The 21,280-nt window shown below is 34.6% G+C and overlaps 1 protein-coding gene across 1 annotated transcript in view; it reads right to left on the bottom strand.

Moving 5' to 3' along the window:
- Nucleotides 1–432: 432 nt before the first annotated feature.
- Nucleotides 433–21,280, bottom strand: part of LOC143252572 (two pore potassium channel protein sup-9-like) — a 43,915-nt gene continuing 23,067 nt past the window's right edge. The window contains exon 2 of the mRNA XM_076504911.1: nucleotides 433–3,472. Within this exon, the coding sequence (XP_076361026.1) occupies nucleotides 2,646–3,472 (827 nt within the window). The 3' untranslated portion in view covers nucleotides 433–2,645. The remainder of the gene's footprint in view (nucleotides 3,473–21,280) is intronic.

Genomic DNA, 21,280 nt, shown 5'->3' with positions numbered 1-21,280 from the left:
CGATCTTGGATCTGTGTTAGCTCATTGAGTACAGATAAAATCTTTTTTTTTTTTTCATTACTGTAGTGCAGTTAGCGTCATTTGTAAATATGGACTAAAAGTGACCATACCATATAAACATATAAAGATGTCAAGGAAAATATCAACTAATTTGTCATTTGAAATGGACTGGATATTTTCACCGGATAAATTTAAAAACCACCAACGAAAATAGCATTACAGCAATATAAAACCACTCAGCTAACAGTAACAACCTTTAAGTAATAGTGTTAGAAGTGGGATTTGTTTGAGAGAAAACGAAACATAATCAAGGTTAAATGTAAATAGTGTTCGCACATAATATTAATTCTTATATCCTTAAATAATAAAAAAAAAATGTTTGAGTCATACAGTTTATATGAACATATTTTATTAAATACATAGAAGAGGAGACTTTCCTGAGATATGTTAACATTTCTTGACAAGCAGATATTTTGATGTCATTCGTATAGAAACAACGATCCGTTGGATTATCAATTTTAGTAAAGAAGCATCATCGTCTTGTAGAGATGCAGTCTACAACGCATTCTCACATTTGCTATAATTATCTGCATATAAAAGATTATAAACATCTATACAATATTCTGAGATAAATACTTATACCCTTAGAATCGTGATGCATACTAATAAAAATGGTTTCATGAAAAAGAAAAACAATTTTAATGGCAGCTAAGATTAAACCTGAAATAAAAAAGGACTTTAAGTGAAATTATCATTACATTATTCGATGATAGAGGTACTATTCCATTACTTCAATAACTTCTAGAAACTAATTAGCTAATTTAGAAAGATTCGAAAATTTTAAAATTAAACCTTTTTTTTTTTTATATCAGTGGTCACTTAGTGCAACAAAGAATCATAGTCTACATTTTCAACTCATTTTACAAAGTGTTTCATAGCTGGAAAATAATAATAAAACAATTCCTTTAAAAGTAGTTCGTTATTTTTGAGACTTATTTCGAAATTTAGTAATACGATGCATAAACATCACGTTCTTATGTTCCTTTAATAAATATAATTTGTAGGATAAATACTTTAATAGAATTAAGGCTCTTTCAAAATATAAATTTAGTAATATTTGTTACTATGATTAAATGTTATAGATTTTGCTCTTATGAGAATTATCAGCTCTTCAAAACCAATTACAAAACTTCACTGAAGATTGGAAGGAAAAGCACATGGAAAAATAATAAAAAAAATACTCAGCTAAATATAGAAACATAGAGTATGTTCAAACAGCTTTACATGTCAAGGTTATTATTTCGAGATGTTCTGGATATTTCAAAGAACTTTCGCTTTTTCCTTATTTTATATGACTAGGAAAGCCTGAAAATTGAATTTGTTTACAAATGGTAAATTGAAATTGTGATATATATATATATAAGATTTTTGAAATAGAAAGCTAGTGTAAATTCAAATATGAATGACAAAGGTTTTTGACTATCGAGTTAAAATCATTCCTTAGGAGCCATAGTCTTACTTCGATTTCTATGGCATAAACAGATGTAAATGGTGATACATTTCACCTGGACGGGATGCCAGTCCATCGCAGGTTAACTCCCACATATAGAGCTGTATAGACTGAAACAATTAGGACAAAGTGTCTCTATCTTGCAACCTTCTAACTACTAGTACAAAAACTAGACACTAGGCCACGCTACCCTCTGTTTTACTTACACAGTTGGTTAAATAAGAGCAAGTGCTTGGTTAGAAAAGAAACGAAGCTGACCGATTTCTACAGGAATATCGCCGCTAAGAAAATACCCAGAATTCAGTTTGATATTCTAAACACATAACTCTCTGCGTGCTCTTAACCACTGAGACTCTCCTAGACCTGACGAGTTCGCGAACTGTTCGGAAAGCCTTGCTGACCTTAACTTCGTCAGATTAAACGTAGTTGAGATAATCATTGAAAACCCGTAAAGAGATAGTAGAATAAGATTAGTCTTACAAAATGTCTTTAAAACCCACTGGGTTGCTTTGGTTGCCCTACCACTTTAAAACAGTACAGGAAAAAAAATCAAACTGTCCGAACAATGTTTGGGGGAATGTATTGGAGGGGGGCAAACCTGCACGTGGGCTATCTGAGCATACTCTTTGTCTGACCGAATAGCAGCAGACTTACGGTCTCAAAGAGTATAAATTAGCAACAAAGGGACGAGAGGTATGAACTCTTTGAATCACAGTTTAGACACGCTGGTTACTAAACCAACCACACATGAAGCCAGGTTCGTGTGTATATAACACAAGTTTCATTATTCCATCTCACTGAGAACCTTTAATGGGCCAGTAGAGGAGAACACGATTTAAATTTTTATCGAACGTATTAAGACGACTTAATAGGACACGGCTTTGTGCCATTCTATACCACCTAAAGAGTTACTGTACAAACTAAGACTCATGTTGAAGGTATGAACAATATGAATATTCTGCATAATTATTATAGTTGTTTAATTATAAAATTAACAATATGGTTGTCAAAATTCATATACATATGTTTGTGTTTTTAAATATTTGTTTTTGTCGTTTTAAAAAGGAACTGGGCAGACGGGTCATTCTAAATAATTTAAATCAACTTTACATTATTACATTTTAGCCTCCGAACGTCAGATAGAGGCTCGTTTTTGTTTATACTCTTCCAATGTATAAAAAAGACTGGAGTCTACATCAACATTCATCGAACTTAAGACATCTTCCCTAGTGTCCGAATCACTAAGCACCTGCATGGGGAACAAATGAAAGTTTTTCCCGCTGCTAGACGATCGCAGGGAATGTCTATGTTTTGGTGTTCGTTTCAGTGAGTAGCACGTGCACGAACACACGGAAGTAGCGTCATCAGAATCGGATGCATCGGGACCGTGACCGGAAATGATACTGCCGTTAGCCGTGATGACATCACCCTCGAGGCGCACAGCTTCTTGAGCTGCCGTCTGAGCTTCTGCCTCGTCTCTTCTCTCGTCCTCAGTGTTCATTGTGAGAAAGCGAAGCACCAAGAGATTCATTGCTGCAGATACCACAGAAAGGCCGAAAAGAATAAACACTAAGCTAAACGCCACGTACTCGGGTTTGCTTTGAAGAGCGCTTTCTTTCTGTAGAGCAACGTAGTCACCAAAACCTATCGTTGTTAATGTAATAAAGCAGTAGTAGAAAGCATCAAAGTAATTCCAGTGTTCGTAGCAGGAAAAGACCGCAGCTCCGGTGGTCATCACTAACGTGGACAGGATGGATACGAGACAGATAAGGTTGGTCTCCGTGACTTCCGTGTTCTTCATCTTTAGACAACGTTTAACAGTCTTTAACAGGTAGGCCACAAAGGTGTTAAGTCGCTCTCCAATACTTTGAAACATCACTAGGCCTAACGGGATTCCCGCCAGGGCGTAGAACATACAGAACGTTTTTCCACCCCATGTGGCTGGCGTTGAGTGGCCGTAACCTGTTGTTGGGAGAGTAAAAAAAAGAAAGCAAAGTTTAGTATCGTGATAATAAGTTGGTAATCAACAATTTATAAACAAAATGAAGTAATTTATTGTGGGGGGAACACACTACACGTTTTAACAGAACACTGGCCAATTTTTCCTTACTCAACTTTAGTATCGTATTGGAGTTGTCATATTTTTTTTATTCAGTTGAGTATCCAAATTAATTATTAGTGAGAGACGTCTCCGAAAAGAGAACAAGATGTTTAATCACGTTAAATAGCCAAGGCTTATGACCAAAGATGGCGTTTTGTCTTTCGTGTTAGAATAGATTTCACATAAAGAAATATATGAAGAATTTGGTTTGTTTTGAATTTCGCGCAAAATTACTCGAGGGCTATCTACTCTAGCCGTCCCTAATTTAGCAGTGTAAGACTAGAAGGAAGACAACTACCGACAACTTTTGGGCTACTCTTTTACCAACGAATAGTGGGATTGACCGTCACATTATAACGCTCCCACGGCTGAAAGGGCGAGCATGTTTGGTGCGACGGGAATTCGAACCCGCGACCGTTAGATTACGAGTCGAGTGCCGAGCCATGAGGAATTTGATATGACTTCTATATAGTTTTGCAAGTACTATAACTATATTTACGTTAACACTAACACCTATCCTAGACTTATTTATGTTAACGTTATCACTTATCCTAAATTTACATATTTACGTTAACATTATCACCTATCCTAGATTTATTTACGTTAACATTAGCACCTATCCTAGACTTATTTATGTTAACGTTATCACATATCCAAAATTTACTTAATTACGTTAACATTATCACCAATCCTAGAATTATTTATTTTCGTTAACATTATCACCTATCATAAACTTATCATAGACTTACGTTTATTTGTGTTAACCTCCAAAAACATTATGTATGTTAACAGTTCGTTTAGCTTCCCGAAAACTAGATTCTGCTACTATTAATTAACTAGTGTATTCAACTAGCTCTGCGATCAATCTTAGTATGTTAATATTATCATTGCTTCTTCATATCTTGTCTGCTAATGACGTAATCAGACTCCATGAGGAACTTTATTGTTAGGGTTAACAGCAACTTAATACTATCGTCAATCTATTTAATAATTGTCTGGTAATGATGTAATCAGGCTCCATGAAAAACTTCATTGTTAGGGTTAACAGCAAGTTAGCACTATTGTCAACCTGTTTAATAATTGTCTGGTAATGACGTAATCAGACTCCATGAAAAACTTCATTGTTAGGGTTAACAGCAACTTAAAACTCATTAATATATTTAATAATAATTGCCTGGCAGTAAGGTTATCAGTCTCGATTAGAAAGTTGATTTTAGTGTTATCATTAGACTGTTAAATTGTATGTTAACAGTAATTTAACACTGTCACCAGCCTACTTAAATTTTGTCAAGTAACGACGTGAAAACTCTCCTTGCGTTCTAGCTACCTTTCATGAATGTGTGATTCCTATAGAAATGTCTGTATCCAATTCTGAAGAATTCTAATTGTTAGAATTTTTCCAATTCAAAATAGCCTTTACAAAATAAAAATGGTCATATAAACTGGCCATTAAATTCATGTTATTTTTAGTCTGATTTTAGATGTCTACAGCAGTTCCAAAAAGAAGTCAATAAAATTTCATACAAAAAGTAGCAGGTATCATTAACCCCCAATATAACTCATTAAAGTTGTTTGTTATTCTGTATAAAAAGAAAAGCGACAGGGCCCATCTCCCAAACTATAAAAAATGTGGGTCGAGAGTGGTCAAGTGGCTAGCATGTCGGGCAGTATGTGACAGATTTAAGGTTTAGTCCGTGATATTTTAAGGAACACGTTCTGTACACTCGACTGTTAAAGCGTTATAATTGTAACAGTCGGGCAGTATGTGACAGATTTAAGGTTTAGTCCGTGATATTTTAAGGAACACGTTCTGTACACTCGACTGTTAAAGCGTTATAATTGTAACAGTCAGTCCCAGTTATCGGTTGAGGGTAGTCGTGTATGCGACTGGTGTTGCATACTAATTGTCCTCAATATGAATAGCAGTTCTGCCTTACGGGTGATCATACTTGAATGTTAGGTATCGCTAATCCGGCTGTTTATCCCTTATATCGCCTAAGGTGTCTGCAGTTTAATTTGAATATATGACAACATATTGTTTTAAAAGTTGCTATATAACCACTGAACGGGCCCGTCATAGCTAGGTGGTTAAGGCGCTCGATTAACAATCCGATAGTCGTGGGTTCGAATTCCCGTCACAACAAACATGCTCGCCCTTTCAGCCGTGAGGGCGTTATAATATTACGGTCAATCCCACTGTTTCGTTTGTAAAAGAGTAGTCCAAGAGTTGGCGGTGGATGGTGGTGACTAGTTGCCTTCCCTCTGGTTTTATATTGCTAAATTAGGAACGGCTAGCGCATATAGCCCTCGAGTTGCTTTGCGCGAAATTAAAAAAACAAATAAATAACTGCTGATGACGTATTATTTAAAAGCTGCCACGTCGCTATTGATAATACATTGTTTCTAACGTTATCACATCACTACTTATGATATATCGTGTTAAAAGTTGCCACATTGCTATTGGTGACTTTTTTTTTTATAGCTGTCATATCGCTACTTATATTGGTAGTATGCTTTACTGGAGCGTTTGCCACTTTATCTTAAGATATTGAAAGACTTGGATTACAAGTAGGATATAAAAACAATACAGTGGAAATGGTATAAGAGTGCTATAAGGGTTAAAAACACTCTCAAGTTGATATTTCTAAGTAGTAGAAAGTTTATTAAATCACACTTATTTGTAGCGATAATAAAGGTGTTTTTGAAACGATGTAATTATCCATGAATGTTTCTATATACCAGTTTGTAATAAACATTAACTTTTAACACTTATATAAAATTAATTTAGAAGATATAAAACTACAGTAATAAATGTGAAACACACAGTATACAACATGGTGTTAAATCCACTATAGTAATTATTGTTAAACACGCAGGAAACTACATGATGTTAAATCCACTATGGTAATTACAGTAAAACACCCAGAATATTACATGATCTTAAATCCACTATAGTAATTACAGTAAAACACACAGGATGGTACATGATGTTAAATCCACTATAGTAGTTATTGTGAAACACAGAGGATACGAGATGATGTTAAATCCACTATGGTAGTTATTATGAAAAATGCAGAATAGTACATATTAAATCCACTGTAGTAGTTATTGTTAAAAACATAGGATACTACATGATGTTAAATCCACTATAGTAGTTAGTGTTAAACACACAGGTTACTACATAATCTTAAATCCACTGTAGTAATTACTGTGAAACACACAGGTACTACATAATGCAAAATCCACTATGGTAATTAATGTGAAACATACAGAATAGTACATGATGTTAAATCCACAATAGTAGCCATTGTGAAACACACAGAATACTACATGATGTTAAGTCCACTAGAGTAATTATTGTGAAACATACAGGATATTATATAATGTTAAATCCACTCAGGTAATTATTGTGAAACATACAGGATACTACATAATCTTAAACCCACTACAGTAGTTATTGTTAAACACACAGGTTACTACATAATCTTAAATCCATTGTAGTAATTACTGTGAAACATACAAAATACTTAGTAATGTTAAATCCACTCTAGTAATTATTGCTAAACACGCAGGAAACTACGTGATGTTCAATCCACTAGAGTAATTATTGTGAAACATACAGGATATTATATAATGTTAAATCCACTCAGGTAATTATTGTGAAACATACAGGATACTACATAATCTTAAACCCACTACAGTAGTTATTGTTAAACACACAGGTTACTACATAATCTTAAATCCATTGTAGTAATTACTGTGAAACATACAGAATACTTAGTAATGTTAAATCCACTCTAGTAATTATTGCTAAACACGCAGGAAACTACGTGATGTTCAATCCACTAGAGTAATTATTGTGAAACGCTCAGGGTACTACATGATGTTAAATCCACTATGGTAATTATTGTAAAAACATAGGATACTATATGATGTTCAATCCACTATAGTAGTCATTGTGAAACTCACAGGATGCTACATAATCTTAAATTTACTATAGTAATTACTTTAAAATATACAGGATGCTATATGATGTTAAATCTACTAGAACAATTGCTGTGAAACACAGGATACTACATGATGTTCAATCCATTATAGTAGTTATTGTGAAACTCACAGGATACTACATAATCTTAAATCCACTAGAGTAATTACTGTAAAACACACAGGATACTACATGGTGTTAAATCCACTATATTAGTTATTGTTAAACACATATGTTACTACATAACCTTAAATCCACTGTAGTAATTACTGTGAAAGATACAGGATACTTAATAATGTTAAATCCACTATAGTAATTATTGTTAAACACGCAGGAAACTACGTGATGTTAAATCCACTAAAGTAGTTATTGTGAAAAACATAGGATATTAAATTATGTTAAATCCACTATAGTAATTATTGTGAAACACTCAGGATACTACATGATGTTAAATCCACTAAGGTAATTATTGTGAAACATACAGAATAGTACATGATGTTAAATCCACTATAATAATTATTGTGCAAAACATACAATACTACATGATGTTAAATCCACTGTAGTAATTACTGTGAAACACACAGAACATTAAATGATGTTAAATTTCAGTGTAACTGTGAACATACCGCCCAGATCAAAAGTGCCTAAATAAAAAAATAGTCGTACACCTATGAGGTTGTTCCGGGGGTAACATATCCAGACGAGTGGTTGAAGGCTGAACTGTCGTAAAAAGAGTGAAACCAAGAGACGAAGGTCACTGTCCGGACCATTATATACAAGGTTCTTTATTTCATAAACTTCCACGTCATGATTCGTTATTTCTTTGTTCTTAATTTCGTTTTGAAAATGCTTCCTTGGAGATGCAGGAAACACATACACGTCTATACTATGAGTAAATACCGATTTTAGTTCATTACGTTTCTAACCCTTGTTGTTTCTTTTATACAAAAACTATTAATTATTATAATTGTTTCAGTAACTTATAGGCCATATATTTAAATTAGTTGGCTATTTCACTTTTACAATAGATGTGTGCGTCACGAGGTTCGATGAATAATTATATATACTCTACATTATATTATATATATGTTCAATATCTGAACACTCCCAAACTACAGAATGTTCGAACGACAGAACTTTCTAAAATCACCAAAACACCAGAACATTAACATTTAGAAGACTGAATATTTATACGATGGTTGTTTTATACTGCCACAGTAGATCTATCTGAGAAGAAAACAAACCCATTTCATTCTGATAAATAAACGACTAATTTGTGATTTTCTTCAGATAAATAACGTGATCATGGAAAGAAACCGTTTAAATGTCATAGAAACAAATCGATTCAGTTTGAACTTTAACTTATGTTTTCTTGATTGCAACTACAAAGCTACACAATGAGCTATCTGTGCTCTGTTCAGCGCAAGTATCGAAATCCGGATTCTAGCGTTGTAAGTCGGCGAACATATCGCCGCTGTGCCACTGGAGAGGGCTAATTAATACATTTCTATTAAAAAGTTACCGACAATGAACCAGGTCAGGAAAGTGATTTTTTCTTTGCGATAGTTTACGCAAAAATATTCCTTTATGAATCACATAGTCCTAATAGTTTTGGATACGTTGAGTGCATTTTGAAGTAGAAAAAAAAAGCTCTTAGGAAAAAAACAAACAAACAGAACCCATCTAACAAGGGACCGTGGACCAATCATTTATTCTTGTTACGTTTGTATTTAATGACGTAATAAACAGAAGTCACTAATGGAAACTCTGATAACAAGGACGTTTTTGGAGTTCTTATCTGAAACAAATACAACTTCTTTACTAGTTTCAGTTAACTGTTTAAATTATGTAAAATTCAGGTGTAGCATGTTGAATATTTTTATCACAAGCACCCAAGCGGAATTAAATGTTGACAGCAACTAGAACTCCTTTCCTTTTTCTAGAGCGTTTTTCCACGGATGAAAGAAAATCAAGGTGAGTAAGATAACTTACATAGTCTCAGTGATAGTCACCTCTCTCGATGCACGTTTCTCTCCATCTGTAGTCTACGTCAAAAGTATAGATTATTTAAATGGATGTTAACGTAGATTACTCAAAAAATAAAATGACCTTTTTGAAAAGCAACTTTTTAAAAGTAACATAGTTATACACATATAGACGTTTTAAAACTGTAAGTTTAATATCCGTGTTTAGAGCATATAGCTCCACTCCTGAAAAAAAGGACAATAACGATTTATTCTTATCTCTAAATCTCCCGGTGGGTCAGAGGTAAGTTTATGAACTTAACAACAAAAAATAGAGGTTCTGTTCCCTGCAGTATAAAGTTTTGCGCTAAAAAACCAACTACCTTATATGTTACTACTGTGATTAGGAGGAATTATCTATAATAACAAAAGAGACTGTGGATGTGTGACTGCCATAGCTCTAAGAGGAAAGAACTTAGACACCTGAAATTTTGCGTGTATACTAAGGATATCATGAGAGTGTGCACCTGGGTATCATTGTTTAGATATTTTTCTATAATAACATAAAAGTTTGTCTGTGCGTGTATGTGATCGCTATAGCTCCAAGAGGAAAAATCCTAGAGACTTGAAACATCGCAGGTATACTAAGGGTATCTTGAGGGTGTGCACCTTGGTATAAGTTTTTAGAATTGACTTTAAAAATATTTTGACCAATATTTGCCCTATCATCCTTAAGCCCATAATTCTGTTTCCTGAAGGTTTATAAAAAGGTATCATATTTTTTCTAATTCTCACTCACTTAATGAACAACATATGGACGTCTTCTGATAAATACTGTTTTTCAACACAAATATGAAAAGAAAAATACAAATATGAGAATTTAAAACAAGTTCAGTTAAAGTAACTTTGAAAAACAGCAACAAACAACGGAAGAAAAAATATGAATGAGAGAAAATTGAAGGACCGGAAGCACCAAACAAATGAAAGGTTGTGTCTACTGTTCAGTTATAAAGTGTTAACTAATTAGATAGCCCTCGTGTAACTTTGCGAGAAATTAAGAAAATCCAAATAACTATTCCAATGCACCAGAGGTTATTTAAATATCCATACCTATGTCATAGCAATAAATAAAAACGTCACTTAACTATTCATTTCAACTATATCTCCAGACGTAACTTTCTTATTTCGTTAGATGTGTGTGTGTGTTTTCTTACGGCAAAGTCACATCGGCTATCTGTTGAGTCCACGGAGAGGAGTCGAACCTCATTTCGTTAGATAAGTTCGCACTAAAATATTTCACACGTTCAAAATATTCTTTGGCCAATTCGGACATTGTAAATAAATCGGTGATAATTTTAAATTTGGCGAACCAAGTCCATTTTAGAAGCACAAATGCTTTGTAAACTCGTATTAAAATTTAATAGGTAATCGCGTAAGTCTTATCTTGGCCTGCTTAAACTTTTTTATCAGTTTTATTGAAATGTTTTACCATTTAGCTACTTTAAATCGATTAAAAAATTCTTCCTCATTCAAATTTGCATCTGTTTAAAACAAGTTACTTTCATTCTAATGCAAGCTTTGCTACACGCTACACGTTCGAATTCCATTATAACCTAAAGTTCCGCCTGAGTGAAACGCAACTTTACGTAACAGTGGAATAATATTTGTTTCAGCAGGGCACCAATTTTTTTGGAATTCTTACTGTTCTATGTTGCTTGTTTTTATAGCTCTTCAAGTTTAGGGCCTAAAAGACATCACTGTAATTAGTCGCAGTTTCTCTCTTTCGGTGGAACAGATGTACATTTAGAGATTTGCAATGCTGAAATTATGGGTTCGATCCTTCACGATTGACAGGATGTGGATGACCCATTGAGTAGTTTGCGCCAAACCAACAATAAATAAGAGAATAAACGTTATTATATGTCTAATTTAAAACAACATAATCATTTATTGGTAAGTATTTTATGACCTTATTGGTTAGATCACTAATTACAGGCGTAAGATCAATTATAATATTTCAGGATTACATACTCCACCAAATGTGCCGTTTTATGGTTTTTTTTTTTTATAGATTGCGTTTATGCCTCGTTGTTGTTCCAAGAAATACGGTCGGTTTTACACTTGAATGTTAGGGCTCGGCATGGCCAGGTGGTTAAAACACTTAACTCGTAGTCCGAGAGTCGCAGGCTCGAATCCCCGTCACACCAAACATGATCGCCCTTTCAGCTGTGGGGGATTTATAATGTAACGGTCAATCCCACTATTCGTTGGTAAAAAAGTAGCCCAAGAGTTGGCGATAAATCGTGATGACTAGCTGCCTCCCTTTTAGTCTTACAGTGCTAAGTTAGGGACGGCTAATGCAGATAGCCCTCGAGTAGCTTTGCGCGAAATTCAAAACAAACCGAACTTTAATGTTAAAAATAAATTATATCGCATGGGAATCAAACCCTGATTCCCTGATGGGAATGCTAAACCCTGAATGTTTAGCATTGAAATTCGAGGTGTCACAAACTTAAGTTATTTAGTTTATTTAATAGCGCTACTCTGCAGTTAAGCAGAAAATTGTACAATGGGCTATCTGTCGTCTGCCAATTGCGCCACAGGAATTCAAACCCGGTTTCTAGTGTTATAAGTCAGCTTATAACACTACAAACAGAAGTTAGTAGTTCGGGGACGAAGGATTCTACAGAAACGTTTTAACTAATCACCTAAAGGGGAACTTACGAAACTTAGCCAGTTTAATTTATATTTTAGTAGTTTGAGTTGCAATAATACGGTGTTTTAAAATTATTCGTTACATTAACTTAGTATTTCTTCATCAATGCTTGCATCTATAGTTTTCACTACAGTTTCTTCGATTAATATAGTATTTTACTGTTGTTAGTTGTGTTAATCGAGTAAATCGTAATCTACGCCATCTGTTAGTGTTTTTAGAAAGTCCAAGAATTAAATGCACTAATTAGGCTGTTCGATAAAATAAATATTACCTAACATTTTACAGATCTCTAATAACTGTAACAGTTACCTCATTAAATCCTACATTATATTCTTGTTGACCCATAACAATTACGTGAATGAAATGGAAGGAATTTACATTTATTGATTTGTTTCTATGGTTACGCATTGCCTCCCGTGGTTAGTCGCTTCAAGTGATAACATAGTTGCTCAATACAAAATCCCAGTTGTTCTCATAACAAGCATATACTTGTGCTACTATAACGTTCGCAGTACAAAAACAAAAACGTCACTACAATTGGACAGTGAAACTTAAGATACTCAGTTACTGGAAGAAGCTCGCACTTTTCTTTACTATGCCTCAGGCTTCTCAGGTAACAATTCACTGTAGACCAACATAGGAAAATATATTTTTCTACAAACCATCTCTGTTGTACCCGTTGCGAGTATCTAGACCCGAATTTTAGTGTTTAAAGCCCTCAGACTTACTGATAAACCATCTGGGTTATAGTCAAGGATAGACATCTGATTATATAGTGTTTCAATGCGTGACATGTATTTTATATAGCTAAGGATAAGTAACTTAATTTGGTGTCTAATGTTTAATATAGAGTCAATGTTTTAATACAATCTATCTAAGTGTTTGCGTGTTTTAGTGGCCGAGTTGGAATTCTATACAATCTAAGTTATATCTTAAAAACTTCTTTATTTAGTAACAGATCATTACATGAAAATATTATTGGGAAAATACGCATAGATAACTAATTGCATATATTATCACGTAAATAAAATACACATACGTCTGAAAAAACTACGTTATTTAAACAAACGTTATGAACATCAGTAATTCAAAACCATTTAAACATTTTGTCTTCAGAAAATAAAAGTTTGGTTTCTTTGGTAAAAGAGTAGCCCAAGAGTTGGCGGTAGGTGGTGATGATTAGCTGCCTTCCCTCTAGCTTTACACTGCTAAATCAGGGATGGCTAGCGCAGAAAACCCTCGTGTAGCTTTGCGAAAAATTCAAAAACAAAACAAATCATTTGTAAAACTTACATTTAACCCAGCAATCCTTGTGTAACAATTATTCTTTCAATAGAATCGCCACTGAAATATAAGTTCACCTTTTAAAGCTAATGTTAGAGCTCCAATCAATCATGTATTGTAGTTGTTATAAATTACAAAAGCCCCATTAGGCGGTCCAGACAGCACTATTAAATTCTGTCCTTAATATCCAACAATATTAAGTAAATCCTATGATAGGAAAAGCTTTCTTAACACTCAGCCAAACACTGACTGAATATGACTCAACCTTGCAGAATTAACTATCATGGTTCGTTTAGGAGTATCTTCTAAGGATGTCCGATTCTAAAGGATAGAAAACAATAAATTACTTACTCTACTTACATTGCCAATACTTCAGACAAAAATAAAATCAATATTCTGTTTATATCATTGAAATAAGATATGGTATTGGCGTGGAAACATAGCCTTGGGGGGGCGACAATCTCTCAAATGGGGATCTGGGGATTACACAACTCACCCTAAAAAAACATATAAGTAATTTTCTGCCATTCCTTACATTTTAGTCGTACAAGACAAATGACATAATGCCTTAGTTTATTTCTATATAAATTTAGTTTTAAACTGACATTAGTTACAAATAAAGTAATGACTTTTCGTCAACATAGTGACGTGAGTCTATAATTCAAATTACTTTTACGTAGTGTATATACATGGTGTAAAAAGATGTTTTAACTTGAGTAAGTTACGTTAGAGCACATTTCTACGTTGGGTATCACGTATTCAGTAAATAAAAATTCGTAAAATGCTCCCCCTTGTAATCTAAAGCGGTTCAACCTTCACAGTTCTTACTCCCACCACATCACTTTGTTTATGAAACTCATTAAAACTCATTTTGGAAATATGAACTTACATAAAAAAGAGTAAGTTTGAAAAGCAAGTTTTTATTTCATTGATAAAAAGACAGAACTTTATTACAGGTGCATATTGCTAGCCAGTTCTTGATATTATAACTCTCATAACTTTTGTCTCTGTGTTGAAGCAATCATACAAGTGGAAAATTCTAAAAGTTATTAACGTTTATGTTAGCATAAATGTGGTTTGACTTTATATTTTAAGCCTGCAATTTAAATTACCGTGACAAGTTTATTGCTTCAGTGCGCTCTAAAATAAGTTTTGATGAAATAAAAAGAATCCAATAGATGGCGCAATAATTTCAAAACATTGCTATAAAATGTTTCATTTAATCACATTCGTTAACTCAGAACGATTTTCTTAAATTTTTACATTTATTACAACACTAATTCTTCACTTCATATCAATATGTATTTATTAAATAAGATTCAACATCTTTTTACGCCCAAAATAAAAATAAATTTTTGTTCCCTATTTCTCCACCGTCTGCCTCACTACTTTACACACTAAAAGACTTCAGTTCCGCTTGAATGCATGACAGTTCAAAGCTTCAAAAACGAAAAGATATGTTAAATTACGACGTAAATATAATCAGAATATTATTCAACATTATCAAAATATTCAAATAGAAAACAGATAAGTCTAGGTATATAGTCTGGTACATTTTACAAAGAAACGATATTTCTTACACCTTACATAAAAACGTATGATCTAAAACTGAATTGTCCATCCGGTTGCTCGTGGACCACATAGCGCACGCGGGGCGGCTTCATTTACATTTACAACTTACATTTTCGCTACATATGATTAATCACTATCACAGCTCCTAATCCGAGGGTCGCGGGTACCACACCTCAATTATGGCCTCAATTAGCTTACCTTTCGTAGCACAGTCTTTTCTCCGAAGTCTTTCTTTACAAATCGCCCAAAGATTTTCAATAGAATTTAAGTCCGGAGAGTTTCCAGGCCAACCCAGCACCTTTATTCGCGTTGTAGTCGTAAAATTTTTCACAAGTTTCGATGTGTGGCACGGAGCCAGATCTTGCTGAAAAATGTCAGATCCATCTGTAAATCTGTGATGTCGAGAAAACCCACTTGTAGAGAAATATATATGTAAAAACGGCTCGTTTGGGTTGAGAAAATATTTTACGTAGAAGAGCGAACAACCTTTCGACCTTCGGTCATCATCAGGTTCACATAGATGTCATTTCTTCTATTGATAATTTTTTGGTTTAAATTTCTTAGTTTCTTAACGATCGTGTGAGCGTGTACTGTTAATAGTGGTGTACGGTATGCTAGTTCAGACATAATGGTAACAGGTAAGTACAAATACACTTAGAAAAACACAAAGACTTACACTTCTCGTACAATCGCCGTGATTGAACCTGACGATGACCGAAGAAGGTCGAAACGTTGTTCGCTCTTCTACGTAAAATATTTTCTCAACCCAAACGAGCCGTTTTTGCATATATACATCTGGAAATCTCTTTTTCAATTCTGGAACGACTCTTCTCTGCAAAACTTCGATGTACTGTGGTCCTCGCATCATACCTTCTACGATATGTAAGCTTCCGACGCCATAGTAGCTGAAAAAGCCCCAAAACATCTTCTTCAAGGGATGTTTTACGAACTGATTGATGAGAGGTTATCGAATTTTCTCACCTGGAGATCTGCGAACATGCGACTTCTTTGACCCTGTACGAAAAAATGAGTCTCGTCACTGAATAACATCTTCCTCCATTGTTCTTGCGTCCAGTTCTTGTATTTCATACCCCATTGATACCGTTTTTTCTTCATTGAAATGATAAGAAGTTGTTTTTTAACTGGTCTCCTTGCCCTTCTGACGCAATTTCGAATGACGTAATATTCCTCAAAAGTTCGTCATATATCCCAAAAATAGATCGACCGTACTGTAAAACTGTAAAATTAGGCCGCCCCTAATTTAGCAGTGTAAGACTAGAGGGAAGGCAGCTAGTCATCGCCACCCACCGCCAACTCTTGAGCTACTCTTTTACCAACGAATAGTGGGATTGACCGTAACATTACAACGGTCCCACGGCTGAAAGGGCGAGCATGTTTGGAGCGACGGGGATTCGAACCCGCGACCCTCAGATTACGAGTCGAACGCCTTAACACGTTTGGCCATACCGGGCCAAATAAAAACATATCTTAATTTCTAAAGCGTGATAAATTAATATTAATTATTATTTGCCTGTCTTTTAAACCATTTTTGTATTAAAATTAATTTCAACCTTAGAGTTCATTTAATTGGCGACAGTTTAATTTCTATGTTTCGGAATTTCGCGTGAAGTTACAGAACGACACCCTGCGCTAACTGTCCATAATTGTTATTTGACAGAAAAGACATATGGAAATCAGCTAGTGCACAGTGCTTACTGCCAACTTTTAAGCAATCCTAATGTAATAGTTAAATTTGAATGTAATTCATATAGAACACCCATGCCTCTGAAATGTGGAGTGCGTTTTTGCCGTGGACCCTAAAATTCGCAGTTCAGTAAAATAGTCATTAGGCCACGACCCTCCCAGTTACTGGGGATCCTGTGATACATTTCAGTTCAAGGGTCTATATATTTTTTGCGTTCTATTTCTGCGAAATAATGTTCCGCAACTGGGGACGTGATGCTTTATAAGAGTCAAACGTTTCTAATTATGTGCTTCCGTTTCTTTTTTCAGGTGAATTTTATTTAACAGGCAAAACAATCCCTCTTGCTCCTCAATTTTGTTAACATAATTAGTTTTCTTTTAATTAGATAAACTGGCCACATTCCTCACGAGAATCACATTTGACATTGCTTGTTCTATGAGTTTCATAAAGGTAACAAGGAAAAGGAAGCAACCAAAATCATTTGTCCAGTTTATAAAGATGATTTGAGTATCTACAGATGTTAGCGGTGCTTCAGGATATTTAGATCAAGTGATTTTGACCTCTCAGGTTGCCAACGTTCAAGAAGAACAGTAGAGTTGGACAGTGACCTCTTAGGTCAGAAGTTGAGTTAGTTTCCAATCAAATCATCCAACAAATTGTGAGAAAAACATAACACTTCTTAGTGTAGCGTTCAAGAATGTCTTAAACAGTAAAGTCAGTAAGGTCAAACAGGCAAGGTATTCAGGTTCCACACATCGAACTGTCAGATGACAACAAAGCCCAGTGTATAACAGCTTGCAAACCATTGATGACCAGACATGAAAAATACCATTTATTGATCAGATTGTTTCAGGAGATGAGAAATGGATTCTTATTATCAACACCAAGCCCAAAAATCAGTGGCTTAGCTTCGGCCTGAACTCAGTTCCGACAGCCAAACCAAGTCTACACCCATATAATTTTGTTGTTGTTTTTGTCCGTTTGGTGGGACAGAATCAGTCTAATTCACTTTGAGTTATTGAAACCGAATCACATAATAACTGGACACATTTATTCTCAATAATTGGACAACTTGCACCAGACTTTCACTGAGTAACCTCCAACATTAATCAACAGAAAATTAGTTATTCGACGGCATGATAGTGAGAGACCACCTACAAGAATGACTCTTAACAACATCACAGGTTTAGATTGGGAAGTCCTGTCACACTCTCCTGACATTACCAATTATTCAGTTCTATATACCAGCGATAAAACTTTCAGAAATACTGATGTTTTGCAGAATTCAGTGTCTCAAAGGAAACTTCCTTCTGTCATCGGAGAATCGAAAGCTTGATTGAAAAATGGCACACTGTCATTAGATAATGATGGGGATTAATTAAGTAATTGATTAAACTCTAAATACCTATTTTTTAAAAGATATTTTACTGTGTAAGGAAGAAACATTGCTTTCCCGTAACCCTAACATTAACTACAGTAGGGAAGACAGAGTGTACGGCACACATTGATAGTCTTTAAACCTGGGATTTCAAGATTATATTTAGCTAATTAACAAAGAATACAGAGTACTCTGGTATTTTATCGTTGTTTTTCTCATCACAAAGAAATTGTGTTTGCAGAATTTTCTCAGTTTACAGACCTAAATAATACCACTTACAAAACAAAATCTCATATTTTTCCGAATCATGAATTTCTCTCAGAGTAGTCATTTGGGACCCAATAACCGGAGAAATGGAAGGGCATTAAGTTGTGGATTCTGCGTCTGATTAGTCTTTCGACTTTGCCTCAGCTTGAATTTTTCTGGAAGAAAGTATATATACGCGGAAAGTTCCTCACGTTTTGTACGAACATAAATAATACAAACTACAAAAGAGAAAACAAAACAGGGGAAAGTGAGTCTATGGCACAATTAAGAAGAAAAAGTTAAACCTTTATGAACTGTATTCGCCAATGCAAAGTGTTTTACCACTATACGTTGAACTACGACGCTAAAATATTTATGTGAAACCCAAAGACAAAATACAAAAAGTCTCTCACTACGAGTTAAAGCAAGGAAGCGAAAGTTAAATAATAGTTAAAGTTGTTTTATATTCAACTTTCTAAACCAAAAAAAAAAAAAAAATCTGGTTGACAAGTCACTCCTCAACGATATGACCTCTGTTTTCTATTACTGAAGTGCAAGGGTGGAAAATTGGGCTATTATCCTATTCGCCGACAGAAAAGATAGTCTGTTATGTTAGAACGTCAAAAGCTTTTTTAATTGGTTAGTCCAGTTCCCTAGGATCACGAAAACTTAGAAGTGCTTATTTAAGCAACTTCCTGCGTCCAAACTGAACTGAAAAGACAATAACAATAGATATTTCGAATAAATTACACATTAACTTAGGGAGTAGAAGAAACGTGGTATACGACATAAATATACTTGAATTTCTGATTTTGTTTATTGTATAAAAATAATCTTTTTAGCTCATACAAATTATCAATAACTCCTGAAGAAAGTAAATTAAAATTACTTCATGGGCGAGAAATATAAAAAAAAAAAATAATAATAATAATAATGCAGCTAATTTAACGAGGCTTAACAACGATAAACACAAAAATTCAAATTTATAAGATGGTACTTACGTACTAGACCCGGTATGGCTAGGTGGTTAAGACACTCGATTTGTACGTAATCTGAGTGTCTCGAGTTCGAATCCCCGTCACACCAAACATGCTCGCCCTTTCAGCCATGGGGGCGTTATAATGTGACGGTCAATCCCATAGTTCGTTGGTAAAAGAGTAGCCCAAGAGTTGGCGGTGGGTGATGATGACTAGCTGCTTTCCCTCTAGTCTTGCACTGCTAAATTAGGGACGGCTAGCGCAGATAGCCCTCGAGTAGCTTTGAGCGAAATGCAAAACAAACCAAACCACTTACGTACTGTATGGATGGCCTAGAAATACTCGCCTTTTCAACCGTTGGTTGCATCATTATAACTTGAAAATGATTCCTATTATCTGTTAGTAAAAGAGTAGCCCAAAAGTTGGCAGCCAGTGGTATTGAATAGCTGCCTTCCCTCTAATGTGTTAATTCAAAATTAAGGAAAGCTAGCGTAGGTAGTAATTTAGTAGCTCTTCGTGAAATTCAACAAACAAACAATTAAGTGTTATTAGCGACATTTTCGGCCGTAAACCTTTTAATATGTTACCATATTCGGCCGGCGTAGGAGACTTAGGTTAACCCTTTTTAAAAATTATTTTTACTAAATTCTATTCTCACTTATTTATGCTACATACTCTAACCAACACTGTTAACATAATTCAGCTTACATATAAAACGCAACATGACTTTAACACAGTGACAAAGACACACTTCAGTTAGCCTGTTCAGTGAACACACCTTAAATTTATATCACAATATCGACATTTTACTTCCAGGAAATCTCTTGCCAGAAGACAAATAGAACAACTTTCACAGCTTTTAGCAGTGCAGCCATTAACTGTTTTCAAACAGAAGAATATAACGAGCTAAAAAGTGTTGTTGATTTTATTTCTCAGTAGTGGCTTGATTATTAACACGATTGTTTCTAAATGTGACGTCAGAATCAGTACCAGCAGGTAATTAATAGGTAAACATGTCTACGGCTTTTTAGATGCGTATTTTTTGTTTTTTTAATTTTTTTTCATACGGACTGTTAAATGTACTGCAATAAACCACTTTTTCTGAGCAACTGATGCAAATATTAATTTACATTAGTTGAAACTGAATAGATAATTCAACATTCTTTACCATCACAAGTTAGCAGCCGGCGCTGTTTTTTGTTGAATTTCGCGGAGTCCACATGAAAGCTGTTTGTGGTAGACATCACTAATTTTGAAGTGATATATTGCAACGCATCCTTTAGTTAATCTGTTACCAACGAATTGACCGTCACATTATGAGATATTCAAGACTGAATAGTCAAGCATGCTCAGTTACGAGATTCGAACCTGTGGCTCACAGATTACGAGTCGAGTGCCATAACCACCCTGCCATGCCAAACACGGTGCTGATGACTAGCTTCCAAGTAGTTCATCAGTTTAAAATTAAGGACGGTTATAAGCAGATAGCCACCTCCCCCTTTTTATTCAGCTTTGCTTGAGGAGTCAGAAAAAAAAATCCATCATGCTGACGGAACAAAGCAGGGCAGATAAATTCTAGTTAAGCTCAACTTACAAATAAAACAAAATCACGTTGTTGTTGTTTTTTGAAAGAAACGGCTTATATGTTCTAATATGTGTAATATTTTCATAATATGATAAAAATTCTCACCAAATACAAAAGTAAGATTAATCGATGTGTTTTGTTACTTATTTCAGATGCTGATGGGAGATTAGGCTTACAACAGCGCTATTTTATGTCAGTTTGAGAAGAGTTATTTGTTTTTCAGTGTTAAGCAAATATAATTATAAAATACGGTCATT

The sequence above is a fragment of the Tachypleus tridentatus genome, chromosome 6 (genome assembly GCF_004210375.1).
Source record: "Tachypleus tridentatus isolate NWPU-2018 chromosome 6, ASM421037v1, whole genome shotgun sequence".
NCBI classification, from domain to species: domain Eukaryota; kingdom Metazoa; phylum Arthropoda; class Merostomata; order Xiphosura; family Limulidae; genus Tachypleus; species Tachypleus tridentatus.
This window is presented reverse-complemented; position numbering and strand designations above follow the sequence as displayed.